This window comes from Thamnophis elegans, chromosome 6, assembly GCF_009769535.1.
Source record: "Thamnophis elegans isolate rThaEle1 chromosome 6, rThaEle1.pri, whole genome shotgun sequence".
Classification (NCBI taxonomy): Eukaryota; Metazoa; Chordata; class Lepidosauria; order Squamata; family Colubridae; genus Thamnophis; species Thamnophis elegans.
In genome coordinates this window covers 11267442-11286023 of record NC_045546.1, presented here as the reverse complement: position 1 = coordinate 11286023, position 18582 = coordinate 11267442, and the positions used below count along the sequence as shown (strand labels likewise).

The window sequence follows — 18582 nt, the reverse complement described above, 5'->3', positions numbered from 1 at the left end:
GCTAGACACAAGGACATTTTTTTCCCAAACACATCACTCCGCTAAACAAATAATTCCCTCACCGCTGTCAAACCATCCACTAAGGCTGCATTACTATTACTATTAGTCTTCTCATCATTCCTATCACCCATCTCCTCCCACTTATGACTGCAGGACTGTAACTTTGTTGCTTGTATCCTTACCATTTATATTGATATTGTTTCTTGATTCCTTATTTGGACCTTATGACTATCATTAAGTGTTGTACCTTATGATTCTTGACGAATGTATCTTGTCTTTTTATGTACACTGAGAGCATCTGCACCAAAGACAAATTCATTGTGTGTCCAATCATACTTGGCCAATAAAGAATTCAATTCAATTCAATCCTATCCTAATTCTATTCCCATCCCCATCCCATTCGATTCTATCTCAGAACCTGTATAAAAATCCATGCACTCATCAAGCCAATTGGTCAGCTTCTCCAAAACTACATGCTGTTATTGGTTCTGCTCATCAACAAACAGGGGCTTGTTATGATAATTCTTAATTATCATTTTGATATTATATTTGATCTTTCCAATCAACCTCCATTTTCTTTCCAGCGTCTTTCTCCCGGCTTGGAACCGGACCGGATTTTTCTTCCAACTATTATTGTTTTTATTTACAACCCCCCCACTCCACCATCTTAAGAGTATAACAACCCTGCAATGTAATCCACTCAGAAAATGTGACTGCCTCGGCTTCATCGAAGGAGCGTTGCCGCTCGAACAGGCTTCAAATACGGCTCCGGGTTCCCCCGCTCCACAACCCCGTAAAAGACGACAGACCCACGTACGCACCAAACCCCACACTTTCCCTTCCCCGTCAGGGTCATCTCTCCTCTCTCTTTTCCAACAGATTCTGCAAAGCCGCTTCCGGCTGCGTCACATCCGCTCGATCAACTGCCAGCTCATAACGCGCGCCCTCCCGCCTCGCTAGTCTCTCGTCCAATTAGAAGCGGCCGGGACGCGGGGAGGAGGACTCTCGCGGAGATAGTCCTTCTGCGCATGTGCGTTCCGTTTAAAAAAACCTACCAGCAGTTTTGTGTTTTCACGCCCCAACGCCACGCTGCGGATTACGCACGCGCGGCCATGGCCTCCCTGGGGCGCGCATGCGCCCCAAACGCTCCCTTTGAAGAACTTCGGGAACGAACGGGCGGAAGTGCGCCTGCGTAGCAGTTGGACGATGTCAGTCTAGGAATTTTTCTTTTTTTAAAAAAAAAAGGTGACGTTTTAAAATAAAATAAGGATTTTTTTTTTTAAAAAAAGAAATTCTTCCCCTAGGAGAGGGAATCTTTTGAGGGGGAATGGTGGGATCCGAAGTGGAGGAGTTTTGAAAGTTGGGCAGGTTAGAAAAACTCGGTTAACGGGTGGTGGGTTAAGGTGATGTCGAAAAGGGTGGCCCCTATTTGTAGGATGGGCTGTTTCGTATATTTTTTTAAAAACTTTAAATATCCTTTAGGAGATACTCTCTGTTCATCAACAGGCTGCTGAGATCTGACCAGATGCCGCGAGATCCCAAAGCATTAGAGCAGGGTTGTCCAACTTTGGCAACTTTAAGACTTGTGGACTTCAACTCCCAGAATTCCCCAGCCACGTTGTCTGGGGAATTCTGGCTGGCTGGCTGAGGAATTCTGGGAGTTGAAGTCCACAAGTCTTAAAGTTGCTAAAGTTGGATACCCTTGGATTAAGTATATAGCATTTGTGTGGGATGCCTGAAGCTATTTGATGCATTACCTTATCATCCTTTCTAAAACAGAGTTCCCCTATAATCTACAACTAGAATATGCTTAAATTTCCCCCCTTATCGGTATGCCAGAAGGTAGAATCTAAAAAGACCAAAATCATCTCTTGGGTCAAACAATGTTAATTATTATACTGCAAGGACTACTTTATGTGCTGCTTGTGTCTGAAATTAGGAAGTGGATGTCATGCTGATCTCCTGCATCAATGTGGGCAGCCACCTTCTTAATAATAACGATATGATCATTCTTAATTATAATAATATTGATATTTACTGAAATGCCTCTTGCATCTGTTTTATTATCTTTTCCATATTGGTCTGCATTCATGCTTCTTTTTCTTTCCATATTCTGCTCTTTGCAATGATATTTCTAAATTTGCTGTGCCTTTGTCAATTTTTTTTCCAAGTCTGTCCGGATTCTCAGTCATCCAGGTCATGGTTGTTCCAAAGATGCTTTTTTCAAGCGGCAATTGTACTTTTTGTTTTTGTTTTTCCTCGAAGACGTTTCGCTTCTCATCCAAGAAGATTTTTCAGTTCTGACTTGAATGGTGGAGAAAGGAAGGATTTATATTCCTTGCGGTCATCCAATAGTTAGCACTCTCTCTGTAGAGTGCTTTTTATTGTAAAATATAGCTTTTTCATGACTTGTATAGTATGGTACAATTTGGGTTAGCTGCCTTGAGATCCTTCAGTTGAAAGCAATCAGTAAAAGTCAGTTTCTTTGAAATAAGCTGAGCTTCTGGTCACTTCCTGGACAACTTCATGTTGTGATTTCTTGGGCAACAAAATAAATTGATCTTCCTTCTGATTTTTATTTAAACTTCCCAATATAATTTATAGACTTGATATTTCCTGTTAGCATCTCATCATATTAAACCAGGTGTCACCCTGCTCTTTTTTGAAAGAGAGAGAGATCAGAGAGGGTAGGTTTGGTGCTGCCAATCCAAAAAACAGTGGTTAAAAAATAGTCCACTACAGCAAAGTTAGGGTCTTAGATTGAAAATACATTATAAAAATAAAAAACTTGACTGATTATTTCTTGCAGAAATTGTGGAATTCTTCTCCATAATAGGTAGAACTTGGACCTACCTACAGCATTTGCAACCAGGTTCGGAAGAGTAATCAATGCATTCCTTCTAACAGGTGGGTACTTAAACGAAAAAACTTATTCTGCAGTTAATCATTTATCTGTGAGTAAATCATCGTACTTTATGAATGCTCTTTTTAATTAGACGCGCATAGCATTTTACAGTCATAGTACATTCTACTCAAGGTCTGCATATAAAGTTCATTGAGTTCAGAGGGATCTGTGAGCTGGTAAGGTTTTGTTTTGTTTTGTGCCTTTTTTATTTTTATTAATAATCTAAAGCAGGGGTGTCAAACTCAAGGCCTGCGGGGTGATTAGATCTGGCCTACAGGGTTGCCCTGGAAACAGCGAAGGATCGGCCCGTGGTCCCTTTGCCAGGGAAAACGGAGCTCGTGCAGCCCTCACAAGCTCCATTTTTGCTGACCAAGGGTTGAAGGAGACAATTGCAGCCTAATAAGAAAATATTTCATTTCATTCATTTCATTTTATTACTCTCGGAAGACTCAGGGCGGCTTACAAATAAAAAGGGAAAGGGGAATATAAAAAATAAAAAACAACAGTTAAAAATACAACAACATTCATAACACAAGATGGGGCTGGATAATAGCAGTAGACTTATATACCGCTTCATAGGGCTTTCAGCCCTCTCTAAGCGGTTTACAGAGAGTCAGCATATTGCCCCCAACAATCTGGGTCCTCATTTTACCCACCTCGGAAGGATGGAAGGCTGAGTCAACCCTGAGCCGGTGAGATTTGAACCGCTGAACTGCTGATCTAGCAGTAGCCTGCAGTGCTGCATTTAACCACTGCGCCACCTTGGCTCTTTCCCGCCCTAATTCAGCAGCCCCAGGCCTGCCGGAACAGCCAGGTCTTGGTCGCTTTGCGGAAGGCTGGAAGGGTAATGAGAGTCCGGATCTCAACGGGGAGATCGTTCCATAGGGCCGGAGCAGCAACAGAGAAGGCCCTCCCCCGGGGGGTCGCCAGCCAACATTGGCCAGCAGATGGAATCCGGAGGAGGCCTAGTCTGTGCGATCTAATATGTCTCAGGGAGGTAATTGGCAGGAGGTGGTCTCTCAGGTAGCCATGTCCGATACCATTTCTTATTTCTGTGTCATACCAGCTGGCAACATTTTTCTTTTAAATTCCTTGACGTTGGAATCTCTTGAAGAAATGGAAGTTGGTTGCTTACTTAGCTTTTATTCCAATGTGGCATTTGCCAAATTCACTAAACTTAATCACTTGGGAATCCCATTATTTCAGTGGACAAATTGAAATGCTTTTAAATCTTGAGGCAACTTCAAAGTACTTTTAAAGTATTTATCCACCATGGAGATTGCTTTGATGTTTTATGTATTGTCATAAAACATATTTAGAAAATGGGAGACTATGAATTCTAGGCCTACCTTACGAATGATAGCCATCTCGCTGACTTTGGGGCCAGTCACTCTCTCTTGGCCCAGTCCACCTCACAGGGTTGTTGTGGGGAATATAGGAGGAGGAAGCCGTATTATGTATGTTCGTCTTAAGTTATTTATAAAAATAGTAAAGGTGGATAATTAAATAATAAATAAAAAGTACAATCACCATCTGCAATGTTTACGTAATCTCCTTTTACCCTCCATTTTTATACCATTTTTGAAAAAGAAAAATAGAGATCTCATAAGTTTTCCTTACATTGAGGATCAATGCTAAATTCTCATTATAGAGGGATTCAGTTCTTTTCTGGTGCTTAACACATTTTTCATTCAGAGTCGGCCTTCCCATTTATGTATACTCTGTGTACTACAGCTACATCCCCCAGAATTATTTGCTGTTCTTGAATCACAGTACTTAAAATATCGGGATTTGTTAGCCTCAAAAGACGGATTGGAAAAAAAAGTGTTTTTAATAGGAAGAATACGTCAAGAACACCTCCTCTGCCTGATTACCGGCTGGGCTATACATTTTTCTTTTCACATTTGTTTCATCTTTTCTTGCAAGATGAAATGCTCAGCATAGGGCAGTGATGGCTAACCTTTTTGTCCTCGCTCACACCTGTAATGCAATGTGGCGGTGCCCTCCATGTGCACTGGGCCCCACGCATGTGCGTGTGACCCCTCCCCAACTCATGCCTCCCTGAAGCCTCCTGGGACCAAAAATGGGCCGCGGGAGAGGAGCGTCGCACCCTCTGCGCATGCACGCATGACCCCCCCCCCGCACATACATGCACATCTCCCGCATACGTGGCAGAGACCCAAAAATCAGCAGGCTGGTGAGAGGCGTGCGTGCATGTGCGGCGGAGTTGAGCTGGGGCAATGGCTCGTGGGCCTGCAGAGAGAGCTCCGTGTGCCATCTGTGACATGCGTGCCATAGGTTCGCCATCACAGGCATAAGGGAAATCTCTTTCCTTCTGCACCAAACGTTAAGGAAGTGTTTTATTGAGTTCTTAAACCATTTCTTCATTTCTTTGCATTTTAGATTCTCCCTTTCCTTTCTGGATATTCCTGGACCTGAAATTGAACAAACAGAAGACCATGTCCGACGAGCAGATAATAAGCCTTGACCAGTTTGGCCCAGATATCCTTGCCGAAATTGAAAAACTGTTCCAGAAGACCTTTTCCTACACCAAACCAGCCAACAACGAATGGCAGTTGCCCGATCCCAGCCAGGTTTTCGCCTCCCATCACAAAGCGTTCGGTTCCCTTGAGGCGCTCAAGGATTCCTTGAACGACGTCAAGAACAAACTCAGCGATAAACAGCTGGATGAGTGGCACCAGCACACTTCCTTCACCAACAAAGCAGGGAAAGTTATTGCCCACGTCAAGAAGTCGGTCAACGCTGAGTTGTGCACTCAAGCGTGGTGCAAATTCCACGAGATCATTTGCACTTTCCCTCTTCTCCCGAGCGACGCTCTTCAGAACGGCGAACTCAACTCCGTCCATCTATGTGAGGCCCCCGGAGCTTTTATAGCCAGCCTCAACCACTATCTGAAGTCTCACCGCATCCCTTGCGATTGGAACTGGGTGGCCAACACCCTGAATCCGTACCACGAAGCGAACGATACCCTCATGATGATTATGGATGACCGGCTTATTGCTAACACGTTGCCCTGGTGGTATTTTGGTCCGGAGAACACCGGAGACATCATGAGCCTGAATCACCTCACGGGGCTGCAGCATTTCATAAGCAACATGGCCACCGTTCATTTGGTCACCTCCGACGGGAGTTTCGATTGCCAGGGGAACCCGGGCGAGCAAGAGGCGCTCGTTTCCCCCTTGCATTACTGCGAAACGGTCACCGCCCTAATGACGCTGAGTCCCGGAGGCTCTTTTGTCCTGAAGATGTTCACCTTGTTCGAACATAGTTCGGTGAATTTGATGTTTCTCCTCAACTGTTCCTTTGAGGAGGTTCACGTTTTTAAACCCGCGACGAGCAAAGCAGGGAACTCCGAGGCCTACGTGGTTTGCCTGCGCTATTTGGGCCGGGAAGCCGTTCACTTCGTCTTATCTAAGATGCTGCAGAACTTTGGGTCAGAACTGGTGTCCAAGGCCCTGTTTCCCCAGCACTTGATCCCAGAGTCCTTTCTCAAAGTCCACGAAGAATGCTGCTTGTTCTTTCACAAGCAGCAAACGGAGACAATTTCCGAAAACCTCCGGCTCTTTGACCGCATGGACGAAGCGGAGCAGGCCAGGTTAAACGCTCTGCGGGACTGCTGCGTCAGATATTTCCTGCAGAGGTTCCAATTGAAACCCCTGTCCCGAAACAACTGGCTGGTGAAGAAGCCTCATGCCGGCTACAGCATGAACTCCAAATGGTTTGGGCAGAGGAACAGGTATTTCTGCACCTACAACGAGCGGAAGCTGCTGGAATCCCTCTCCTGGGAAGATAAAGTTGTCAAAGGATGTCTTAACCAGTGGATTGACGAACACGTTCTCGGTAACGTTGGGAAGGGCTGCGTTTTAGAAGGAGCCCCCGGCAACCTAGACTGTCACCTATGGTATATCTTGGAAGGCAAGCGATTGCCGAGAGTTAAATTTTCTCCCTTCTGTGGCGGGGAGGTATTGAAGAGCCTCAACGAAGCCATTGAAAAATCGTTGGTTGGCCAAACTGTTCGCGGTGACCACACCCAAGCGGCGTATGCAGAGTGCCAATTTTGCTGTGTTCTTCCCGCATCATCGGTGCTGTCCGAATTATCAGAACTGATGGGATGTCTCGAACCTGCTCCGGATCAAGATTGCACAAGCCAAAGGAAGTGCTTGGTTTTAGGTTGCCCCCTGTTTTACGATGTTGAAAGTAGGTCTGGCTGGGAAATTAAAAATGTGGAGTCAGCCCCTCTCTTGGCTTTTAGCTGTACTTTACTGCATGACGGAGAACCGAAATATCAGCTGCATTTTCTAGAATGCCTGTTGGGTGCGTTTCCTCAGCTTCAGAAAGGAGATGCGTTGGTTTTGCCGGTTCTTTCTTGCTTCACCCGCTTCATGGCGGGTTTAGTCTTCATATTGCAGAGCTGTTTCCAGCGTATTTCCTTCGCTTGCCCCACCTCGTCTCAGCCCCTAAGGACCAATGCCGTCTTGCTCTGTGTCGGATATCAAGGTCTTCCAGATTCGGTTTTCGAGTACCTGCAGCAGCTAAATGAACTTATGAGAACTCTGCTTGATTCAACGTCCCCCCAGCAGATCTTGCAATTTGTACCTATGGAGCATCTGCTGAAGGGTTCGCTGATGGAGTTCCTGTGGGACCTCAATACTGCTATTGCAAAAAGGCAGTTGCATCTGATTGTCCAAATTGAACAGCAGAATATGACATGAGGAGGCTACAGCTTTTCTAGTTTGGCTAGTTAGGCATATATATATATATATATTTTCCTCTCTAGGGAACATGTTTATATCTCATGAAGATATCTCATGAACTTCTGAGGAAGAGGAGAAGTCCAGGCAGGAGTGGATAATCCATGGACCCTGAAGCACTGTTATATTATATCTCTCAGCTGCCCCAGCCAGCCTGGTCAATAGTAGGGATACCAGTGGGAATTGATTAGACAATAACTGGAGCACCATGTAAGTTCCCTACTTTTCACTTAAATCAGGGCTGTCAAACTCCCAACCCACGCTCCGGATGCATCATGCGCTGACCACGCCCATGCCCGGTTTTGCAAAGGGGGGGGGGGAAAGTCCCGATATGTCACATGACACCACTGTGACAACGTGAATTTGACACACCTGATTGAAGTAATATTAGGAGCCCCGGTGGCGCCAGTGGTTGGAATGCAGTATAGCAGGTTAACTCTGCCCACAGCCTGGAGTTCGATCCCGACAGGACCCAAGGTTGACTCGGCTTTCCACCCTTCCAAGGTCTTCCAAATGAGGACCCATGTTGTTGAGGGCAATATGCAACTAATGCTTCTACCTTGTAAACCACCCAAAGAATACTATGAAGCATTACAGGGTGGTATGTAATTCTAAGGGCTATTGTTATTGCTAGAAGAACTTCTGTCCGTAATCCAGGGTTCTCCATATATGGTGTTTTCCCATGTGTGTTGGAATGACAAGTCTCGGAATTCCTGACAAGAGGCCATGCTGACTGGGACATCTGGAGCTGCAGCTGTAGCATTTATGTCAGGTGGCTAGGAAAAATGGCTTTGACAGACCTTGCTCAAGGCTGCTTTTATGGTACTTTCATGTCAGGGAGAACCTTTGGTTGCAGAGAACGTATTAATTGGGCACATATTAGAGGGAATTAGCTAGGTATGTTAAATAGACCAGAGCCTTGCAGTGGGAGCAAGTATCATAAATTAAAGTTTCACTTTAATTAAACTGAGCAGCTATTTCAGAATAATGGTTTTGTATAAAAAGTAATCCATCAGAATAAAGCTGGAAGGGACCATGGAGGTGTTGTAGTCCAACCCCCTGCTCATGCAGGAGCCCCTATGCCGTTTCAGACAAGTGGATGTCCAGTTTCTTCTTAAAAACTTCCACTGGTGAAGCACCCACGATTTCTGGAGGCAACTTCTGTCCCACTGGTTAATTGTCCTCACTGTTAGGAAGTTTCTCCTTCATTCCAGATTGCTTCTCTCCCTGATTAGTTTCCCATTCATTGTTTCTTAGCTGTCTTTCTGGGGCTTTAGAAAGTAAGTTGACCTTTATGCAAGGATATGCACAGATCTAGAATTGTGACACTGCTTGCCAATTAAATGGAGGGAAGTGTTGGAAAATAAATTGCAAACTCTGGTAGCTATAAAGGAGATTGTCTGTAGCTCAGAGTTGAAATAAAGGATCCTTGGTGCTCTCCGAGCGTGAGTTGTTTTCTTTTAGATGTTTTATTACCCATACTAGGTAACATCATCAGTGCAATTAAGAAGGTTATCTAGTTTGGCTGATGAAACCTCTGCAAGAAAGCAACCGAACAAAGAGAGCACCAAACCAGTAGAAATAATATTGGGTAACATTGCAAGGAAATATATATATATTGGCTGGTTGATATTGGCTCAGCTTTCTGCCCTAGGTGATCACTACTTATAGTGGTGAGTACAGGCAGTCCTCGATTGACGACCACAATCATTTTCTGTTGTTGAGTCATTTGTGAAGTGAGTTTTGCCCCATTTTACAACATTTTGGCCACCGTCGTTAAGTGAATAATCGCTGCAGTTGATAAGTTAGTAGCCCAGTTGTTAAGTGAACCCGGCTACCCCATTGACTTTGCTTGTCAGAAGGTCGCAAAAGGGGATCGCGTGACCCCCGGGGAATCGTTGCAATGGTTGTAAATATGAGTCAGTTGTCAAACGTCCAAATTTTAATCACGTGATGGGGGGGGGGGGTGTTGCAAAGATTGTAACCAGGGTGGGATTGAAAATTTTTAGCAACTGGTTCTCTGCCCGGTTGCTGGGTGGGTGTGGCCATGGAGGCGTGGCCTAGTTGGCTTCCTGCACCATGGCGGGGTGGTTTTCGCCCTCCTAGGCTCTGGAGGCTATGCTTGAGCCTCTGGCAGTGGTGGGATTCAGCCAGTTCGCACCTATTCGGGAGAACCGGTTGTTAACTTTCTAAGCAGTTCGGAGAACCGGTTGTTGGAAGAAATCTTATTTTCTTTTTTTCCACTTTGCAGGGCTAATCCTGTAAGGAAGGCAGGAAGGAAACATTCTGGTGTTGTTTCTAACCTAATATTGCCCTGCTTACAGAAACTGCCTCTCCGGTTAACCCTTATTACGTTGGAACAGCTAAGGCGAAGTACCCATCGACCTGAGTGACATTGACTTGGCCCCGCCCACATTATCACATAACCACCGAGCCCCGCCTACCCAGCTGGTCATTAGGGCAGAGAACTGGTTGGTAAATTATTTGAATCCCACCACTGGCCTCCGGGAAGGCGAAAACAGCCTCCCCTGGGCTCCGGAGGCCAGAAACGAACCCATTTCCGGACTTCCGGTACTTCTGGTAGGCCCATTTTTCGCCCTCCCCAGGCTCTGTGCACTTACGTGGCATGATGAACGCGCTATGTGGAGACTCCTGGGAAGGGCGGGGCAAGGTTGGCAGGGTCAGCAGTCCTCCTAAGTACCAGTTCGGCAAACCAGATTAAACTTAACATCCTGTCCGCCTGAACCAGACCGAACCGGCTGACTCCCACCCCAGATTGTAACTATGAAAAACAGCCCTGTCACATGTTTCAGTGCTGCTGTAACTTTGAACGGTTACTAGGTGAACTGTGGAGGACTACCTATATTCAGTGGGTCTATAAATTGGCTTGTAAATCAAGCCTACTTTTGGTTTTTATGCCCTGAGCGAGAATTCCTGTGTAGTTTAGAACTCAAATACCTAAATTATGCCGTGGCACGACAAAACCGCGCTCGACTAAGCGCACCCGATTAAACCGCGTCGCTGACGTCATCAACAGGGTGACAACAGCGAGCGCGGAGAAAGAAGGGCGCTTTAAATAGCGCTTTGAAAGCAAGCCGATTCAAGTTAAGGTAAGGGTTAGGTTTAGGTTTAGGGTTAGGTTAAGGGTTAGGTTTAGGGTTAGGTTTAGGGGGGTTAGGTTTAGGTTTAGGGGTTAATTTTAGGTTTAGCGTTTACAGCGTGCTTTTTTCTCCGCGCTGTTGTCGCGCTGTGATGACGTCAGCTACGCGGTTTCGTCGAGCGCCCTTTAGTCGAACGCGGTTTTGTGGTGGAACCTAATTATGCAAGGTGAGACTTTTGCAAGGATATTACTGTGATTTGAAAAAAAGAAGAAGGGAAACCTACCGCACAAGATGTTATTTTATAACATATAAAGGGACCAAGAAAAGCAACCGAATGCTTGATCTCAACAGCACCTTACATTAAAAATAGCTCGCTAATGAGTGTTATCATTGGTCCATCTGGCATGCTGCTGTCCACAAGCTGCCAAGCAGAGGGTGCATATTAGGCATACAAATTTTGTGGTCTGTGATTACGTAGGGCAGAGTTCTTGAACCTGAAACTATCTGGGCATGCTAGACAACAACTCCCAGATTTCTTAACCAGGACAGAAAAGGACCTGGGCAATTCTTGTCGGTTCTGTTAGCATTGTCAATAGTTGGAAATAGTGTATGATTGCATTAAGCAATGGGTTTTTTGAACAAGCCTTTTGCATTGTGAGCCATAGTGGCGCAGTGGTTAGCATGCAGTACTGCAGGCTAGTTCTGATGACTGCCGGCTGCCTGCAGTTTGGCAGTTCGAATCTCACCAGGCTCAAGGTTGACTCAGCTTTCCATCCTTCCCAGGTGGGTAAAATGAAGACCCAGATTGTTGGGGTCAATAGGATGACTCTGTAAACCGCTTAGAGAAGGCTGTAAAAGCACTGTGAAGCGGTGTTAAGTCGAAGTGCTATTGCTATTGCATTGTGCTAAGGCTGTGTTTTTCCAACTTGGCCACTTTAAGATGGATGGACTTCAACTCCCAGAATTCCTCAGCTAACATGCCATAGACGAGAATTCTGGGAAATTGGAGTTTACAGCAGGCTGGGGAATTCTGGGAGTTGAAGTCCATGCATCTTAGAGTTGCTGAATTAGGAAAACAATCTGTTAAGACACGTCAGGATTTGCCCAAAATAATGCTGCGTGGCACAGATGTTTTACTTCTCTTAACAAGAAGTTTGTGCTCTTCCTTCTTAAACACCAAATCGCCCCGCTGATATTTAGCCACAACACTACCAGGTTTTTGGATGGATTACTTTGGATTCAGTTTGCAGGATTGGGATCACGGTTAGGATGGGAATTCTTATAACACTCAGATGCCTAGGGTTTCTGTCCCTACCTTGGGACAGTTGTTATCTTTCAGCCTGATCTACCACGCTGGGTCTCTATTATTTTGGAAGAAATGTCCATCTGGTTCAGTTCCAAGTGAAGAGAAAGACACTGGAAACATGGAGGCTGCTTGGAAAGATGGCTTAATGAAGCAGGACCATCAAGCACATGGCCCTGGTGCAGCTGACCACATGGAGTGGAGATTGAGGGCTATTTATATCCTCTCTTGGGCCTTCCTCTTGAGCTTCCTGTTCCTGTGCAAGAAATTATTCTATTGGCTGTAGTCAGACTCCCATGGGGGTCATGTTTGTCTGAATCAAGTTTGGTTGAAGCCTGGGCTGATGTAATGTCCTTAGGAGGTTTTGCCATGCAGTGAGCCTTGCTGCTAGATGGGTTAATCCTACTATGTCCTGGTCATATCCCATCACCCTGGAGCTGAAGGTCTTTTGTTCTGTAGATAGCCTGGCCCGGTCCTTCTCAATGGGCACCAAATATCCGCTGGGATCAAGGAGCTTCTGTCTCCCTTAAGATTTCTATTTATCTTTTAGAGGAAATATAATATTCTGCCTTCTTAATCTTTCCTAAAATATTTCATTCTTCTAGGAGAGGGGTGGACGCTAACTTTCTACAATTCTGTAAAGCACCCCAAACTCCTTATGATAGGCATGGGATTAAAAAAAAATACAAAATTAAAAAAAAATATACTTTTATAGTCTCTCTCCCTCCATTCCAAACGGCCATTAGCCCAGCTAAGAATAATAACATACTTAAAACATAAAAAGGGATTCCTTAAGCATATAAAGAAACCTTCCCATTTTAGGCTTCTTCAATTAATCCGCTACCTTTTTTTAAAAAAAAAAATTATTACAGCATTAAGAATTTTGTGGAAATACCGATAATCATATAAATATTCTTGAGTTTCTGGAGGCCAAATGGGAGGACATCAGCTAGCAAAAGCTAATTGTTTCCTTCTCTAACCGTGTTTGCCCGTTCTTCCCCAACAGCCACCTTAAAGGCCGGGAAACTACATAGCAACCATTAAAAAAAGGAATGCTTCTTTAATTATAATAATGGGCCCAATTATATGCAATAAATAGGTCAATTAACTTCTCCATGGGCTGTGCTTGCAGCTGTTAGGAGTTCTTGAATTAAGTGCATTGGGCAGTATGTTTTGCTTTTCCAGGAGGATCTGTCCCCAACCTGGTCCCTTAAATCTGTTCTGACCTAGAATTCCCAAAAGCAAGAAGTCGACGACGACTCCTGATAAAATCCCTTTTATTTAGTGTACAGTGAAGTCTCCAGCAAAGTCCCCGCCGTCTTTCACAACTACAGGAGAAGCCAGAAGCCCAACTACAGACCTTTATCAGGCTTGGAGAGCTGCCAGGCCGATATCTTCCAAACGCCACTCTGTAGCAGACAATACTTGGCAAGAAGTCAGGAACAGATCTTTACCCTAATGAATTGAACTAATTGTCTCCTGAAAACTCCCCTCCCCTTTCGTTCCTCTTTATTCCCTATGGGAGGGGCCATTCACCGTCTACCTGTGGCTTTACTCCTGAGTCGACCCTTGTTTCTTAGCTGTTCCCTATGGGAGGGGCCATTCACCATCTACCTGTGGCTTTACTCCTGAGTCGACCCTTGTTTCTTAGCTGTTCCCTATGGGAGGGGCCATTCACCATCTACCTGTGGCTTTACTTCTGAGTCGACCCTTGTTTCTTAGCTGTTCCCTTCTGGCAGCTCTGCACATGCGCCCACTGGGGACAGGCTCCAGCTGTTCTTCTGCCCCACTGATGTCCGACTCTGAAGACAGCTGATAACCATCAGACAGCCCTGTCCCCCTCTCTGCCTCCGACACAGAGCCCTCATCAGAGCCTTCCCCAGACTCCAGGACTGGCCCATGTTCCTTCCCAACCTCCTCACCGTCCGAATCTGCTGCCAGATCCGCTGGCCACTGACGGGCCACAACAGAGTCTTCCAACAATGTCCTCATTGTCACAGTAATTCACACCATCCACCTTGCTTCTGGCAGTATCCTCCTCTTTCCTTCCACCTTTCTCAACATTATAGACTTCCCTAGAGATCCGTATCTTTGGATTATGGGTTCAAAGTAAATTAATTTGAGCCTGGACATTTGTGCCTTGAGGGAGATTAAAATAGACCTAGTAAGAAGACATTCAAACTCTATGGCAACAGCAAATGTCAATTAGCTAGATGAGTGTGAAATTATTTTTATACCTACTTCTATGAAGTGAAGGGTGCCTTCCCCATTCAACTTCTGTGAGGCTATAATATCTGGACTGCATAAACTCACACAGCCAGTAGATGGCAGCAAATAGGGCTTTATTCCTCCAGTATCTAGAGGAGCCCAAATGTTTATATCCATTTTGCTTTTTTCCCCCTAACATTTTGGATTTTTGTTTAAATTTACTGAACGCTTTCAATAAACTCTCATCTTAAAAAAGAGCATAAAATAACAACAACGTCATCAAATAGGTTTTGACAAGTATAAAGTTTATTTGCTTTCCCAGTGTTAGAACTTTGAGAGATTATTAAAAGAAGGGAGGTTATGGTGCAACATTTTTGAAGATAACATTTTAGTGCATTTATAACTGCTGTAAAAAAAGATTGGAAAACATTTTTTTCATAATTCATCCTCTTTCTCTTCCTCTTATTCTTTCCTTTTCTTTTTTTTCCCCCTCACCACTTTCCTCTTAAATTGAGGAAAGACTTTACATGTAGTTCTTGACTGATAACCATAATGGAGACTGCCTATTACGGTTGCAAGTTGTGACGGACATTAAGCGAGACAACCATGTGATCACCTCCCCCTTCCTCTCCCCGATATAGTTGTTAAGGAGAGCAGAAGGTAGAAAAGGCCCTAGGAGGCCTAATGTAGTCTCAAGATCATCTGCCCTGGACCTCCAAAGTCCTTTTCTGCCCTCCGAAGCACCCTGTGCTATGTTTCCCGCTCCTTGGAGTCCCAGCAGACCTTGGACCTGCCCCCCCCCCCACAGTGGTGGGATTCAGCCAGTTCACACCTATTCGGGAGAACCAGTTGTTAACTTTCCAAGCAGTTCAGAGAACCGGATGTTGGAAGAAATCTCCTTTTGCTTTTTTCCACTTTACAGGGCTAATCCTGTATGGAAGGCAGGAAGGAAACATTCTGATGTTGTTTCTAGCCTGATCTTTATTGCCTTGCTTACAGAAACCCTCATTACATTGTAACAGCTAAGGCAAAGCGCCCATCAACCTGAGTGATGTTGAGTTGGCCATGCCCACATGGTCACATGACCACCAAGCCACACCTACCCATCTGGTCATTAGGGCAGAGAACCGGTTGTTAACTTATTCAAATCCCACCACTGTCCCCCCTGCACATACACCCTGGAGGGAACACAATTGATAGAATTGGTGACAGATGCCAAGTGTTCCCTTAACGGATGTTTAAGTTGTGCAATAAGCGCTCCCTAGTGTTTAAGAACAAGTCCTGAAACTACTAATCTTGCAGCACTGTGGCAGTTGTTCACCCTTACAAACAACCGCAGAGGCTTTGCAACATTCGTCCTGCACTTTGCAGGCTTAAAACAGAGCGTTGGAGGGGCAGATCCGCTCCTCCGCACCTCCGTTTTGGTCTGCCAGGCAAGGCCTGTGCCCACCAAAACGGAGCTGCCGAGGGCGGCACGTGATGGAGAGGCTGGAGAGGAGACAGCTTGCTGGATCTTCGCACAGGAAGTTCACATGGAGGGGAGGTTGTGAGGAGCAATGAGGTATTTCAGTGGGTCAAGGAGGCTTTGGGTGGTCTTAAGCAGGGGGCCTGTTCCATCAGTAGGCCCCCATGGCCTCCCCCATCCTGGAATACCTCATGTGCACTTAACAAATGGTGCATTTGATTAACGAATATGTGGGCGAAAGGAGGGAGTGATCCCCTTCAAAGTACGAGATTCACTCCCACAAATCCCAGGTTACGAATGGAATGGAATAGGCTAAAGCGCGCTCAACGAAAGCGCGTACGTGACGTCATCACAGCGTGACGAAAACGGCACGCTGTGAGCGGTAAATTTAAAATTAACGCGAAAACCTTACCCTAACCCCCCCAAACCTAACCCTAAGCCTAACCCTTAACCTAACCCTAAACCTAACCCTTAACCTAACCCTAAACCTAACCCTAACGCTTAACGTAACCCTAAACCTAACCCTAACCCTTAACCTAACCCTAAACCTAACCCTTACCTTTATGTGAATCAGCTTGCTTTTATTTTATTTTAATTTTAATTTAATTTATTTTTAATTTTATTTGTCGCGGTGCTGATGACGTCACGTACGCGCTTTGATCGGGCGCGCTTTAGTGGACCGCGGTTTTGACGGGTCACGGAATGGAATAGGCAGGGTCCATCACATTCATAAATCAAGGATTACTTGTACAAGAAGGGTGAGAGGTATAGAATGTGTATTGTATTATTTGATAGGGTCAAGAATAAGGCTGAGCGAGCAATTTTCCTAGAGAGCCGCATGAGAAACGGGGGCTGTTTTCAGCCCAACTGCCAGAGGTGCAGAAAAACTCTTTTCAAAGTAGGGCATTCACCTTCTCCCCCTGCCCCAATTTATTTACATTTTATTTCCTAACTTTCAATTGATCTAACGCAGGTCCAATAGGAACAGCCAAAAGGCCGGATGTAAAATACCCAGGTCTGGATAAGACTGAATCTTGGGAAAAATGGACATTGAAGAAAAGGAAGAGAAAGGAACAGAAGTAGTGGTTCAATGACCCTATAGCTTGAATCAGTGTAATGTTTTTGAAGAAGTTTTAAAATCCTCTCACTTCATCTTCACAACCACCTTCCAGGGGTCTTGGATCAGATATAAAGATTGGTTGTTTTTTTTTTCTTTTAATCCCTTGCATTCAGGGTGGAGTCAGGAGTTGAGCGTTTACTAGCCAGGTGCCCTTCCTGACGCCTATGCCGAGTTCACAGCAGATATTTTCTCTTTGTAGCCTAATAGAGAAACATCTGCCGCTGCCTAGGATTGAACTCAGTCTCCTGGGTGTGAGGAGAGTGTCTTAACCTCTACCACTCAGAGATTGGTTATAATTCATAATTATAATTCATTTCTTGGCTAAGCAGAGATTTGACCACAAAGCGATGTTTTTCATTTTACTCCATGACATTGATAGCCTATATATTCGTGATGGAAGCAGTGGATTTATGACAACTAAATAAAAGACAGACAGACAGACAGACAGATAAAACATTGCTTCAAATCATACTGACTTACTATATAGACTGCTTGTGCTGTGTTCAACTGTATTTAACATTTCTGCCTTTTCATTTGTTAAAGGAGGGGGGGAAAGTTCTTTTTTTCCCAATCCACCACTTTCATTATTCTCTGTTATAATCAACCCAGGGGCATCAATAATAGAAATAATATTTCATTCTGCATTCATCGATTTGGCTATTATTTACCCCCAAGGCAGGAAAAAAGTCAATAAACATTGAAGTTTCTGCCAACGTCGGGTTGCTTTTAACAAGCTGAGCTCTTAAATTATTTCCTTTTAACAGATGAGTTCTCATCTGTCAGGACCAATTCCATTATGAAATTAATTAATCTAACTGATATGGACAATTGAGTTTTAGTTTGGGCAAGAAACCAATAATCCGAACCATGGTACTGTATTGGTTATATTTGAAATACCTCCTCTCCTCACAAGTCCGGTAAGGGTCAAATAAGAAGAAAAGTGAAGTGAATGCTAATTTTTAAAAACTTGCTTGAAAGCATATAAATATATTTTATGTGCCAACTTTTATCTGTGAGTTTTGAAGGGAAAAAGACAGAATGAGCTTAGTAAAGGTCTAGGACCATAATAGCAAACCTATGGGATGCATGCCAAAGGTGGCGCGCAGAGCCCTCTCTTGGGCATGCGCACTGTCACCAGCCGCTCTTCTGGTTTCCGGAGTGCGCATGTGTGCCAGCCACCTGGTCTTGGGGTTTCCGGTGCTCTGGGCGTGTGAAGACCAGCTGGCCGTTGTGCGTGTGCATGGCAGAAACCCAAAGACCAACTGACCGGCGCACGCATGCGCAACAATAGCAATAGCAGTTAGACTTATATACCGCTTCATAGGGCTTTCAGCCCTCTCTAAGCGGTTTACAGAGTCAGCATATTGCCCCCAACAACAATCCGGGTCCTCATTTTACCCACCTCGGAAGGATGGAAGGCTGAGTCAACCCTGAGCCGGTGAGATTTGAACAGCCGAACTGCAAAACTGCAGTCAGTTGAAGTAGCCTGCAGTGCTGCATTTAACCACTGCGCCACCTCGGCTCTCAGCCCCCCGGTCTTGGGTTTCTGGCACTCCAGCGTGCGCACGTACACACACATTCCACTTTGGGCACTCAGTGCCGAAAAGGTTCTCCATCACTGGACTAGGACAACTTGGCATGGCCAACTCATGGCCAACTCATTGCGGGACAACTCGCATCAGGATAAGAGTTACATTAATATCGAAGA

General features: G+C 45.0%; 2 protein-coding genes across 3 annotated transcripts in view; one reads left to right on the top strand and one right to left on the bottom strand.

Annotated features, from left to right (window-relative positions):
* CEP295 (centrosomal protein 295) overlaps window positions 1-917 on the bottom strand; it is a 56826-nt gene extending 55909 nt beyond the window's left edge. Inside the window, exon 1 of the mRNA XM_032219913.1 lies at window positions 822-917. The gene's annotated coding sequence lies outside the window, so the exon portion shown is untranslated. The remainder of the gene's footprint in view (window positions 1-821) is intronic.
* A 212-nt stretch (window positions 918-1129) lies between these two features.
* Window positions 1130-8665, top strand: CMTR2 (cap methyltransferase 2). 2 transcript variants are annotated; one of them, XM_032220272.1, is made up of 3 exons: window positions 1130-1208; window positions 2810-2907; window positions 5309-8665. In XM_032220272.1, the coding sequence occupies exon 3, from the start codon at window positions 5365-5367 to the stop codon at window positions 7636-7638; it is 2274 nt and encodes a 757-aa protein (XP_032076163.1). In that variant the 5' UTR covers window positions 1130-1208; window positions 2810-2907; window positions 5309-5364; the 3' UTR covers window positions 7639-8665. The 2 variants fall into 2 exon arrangements, with proteins under 2 accessions (XP_032076163.1, XP_032076162.1); XM_032220271.1 differs by having other exon boundaries at window positions 1142-1245.
* The last annotated feature ends 9917 nt before the right edge of the window (window positions 8666-18582 follow it).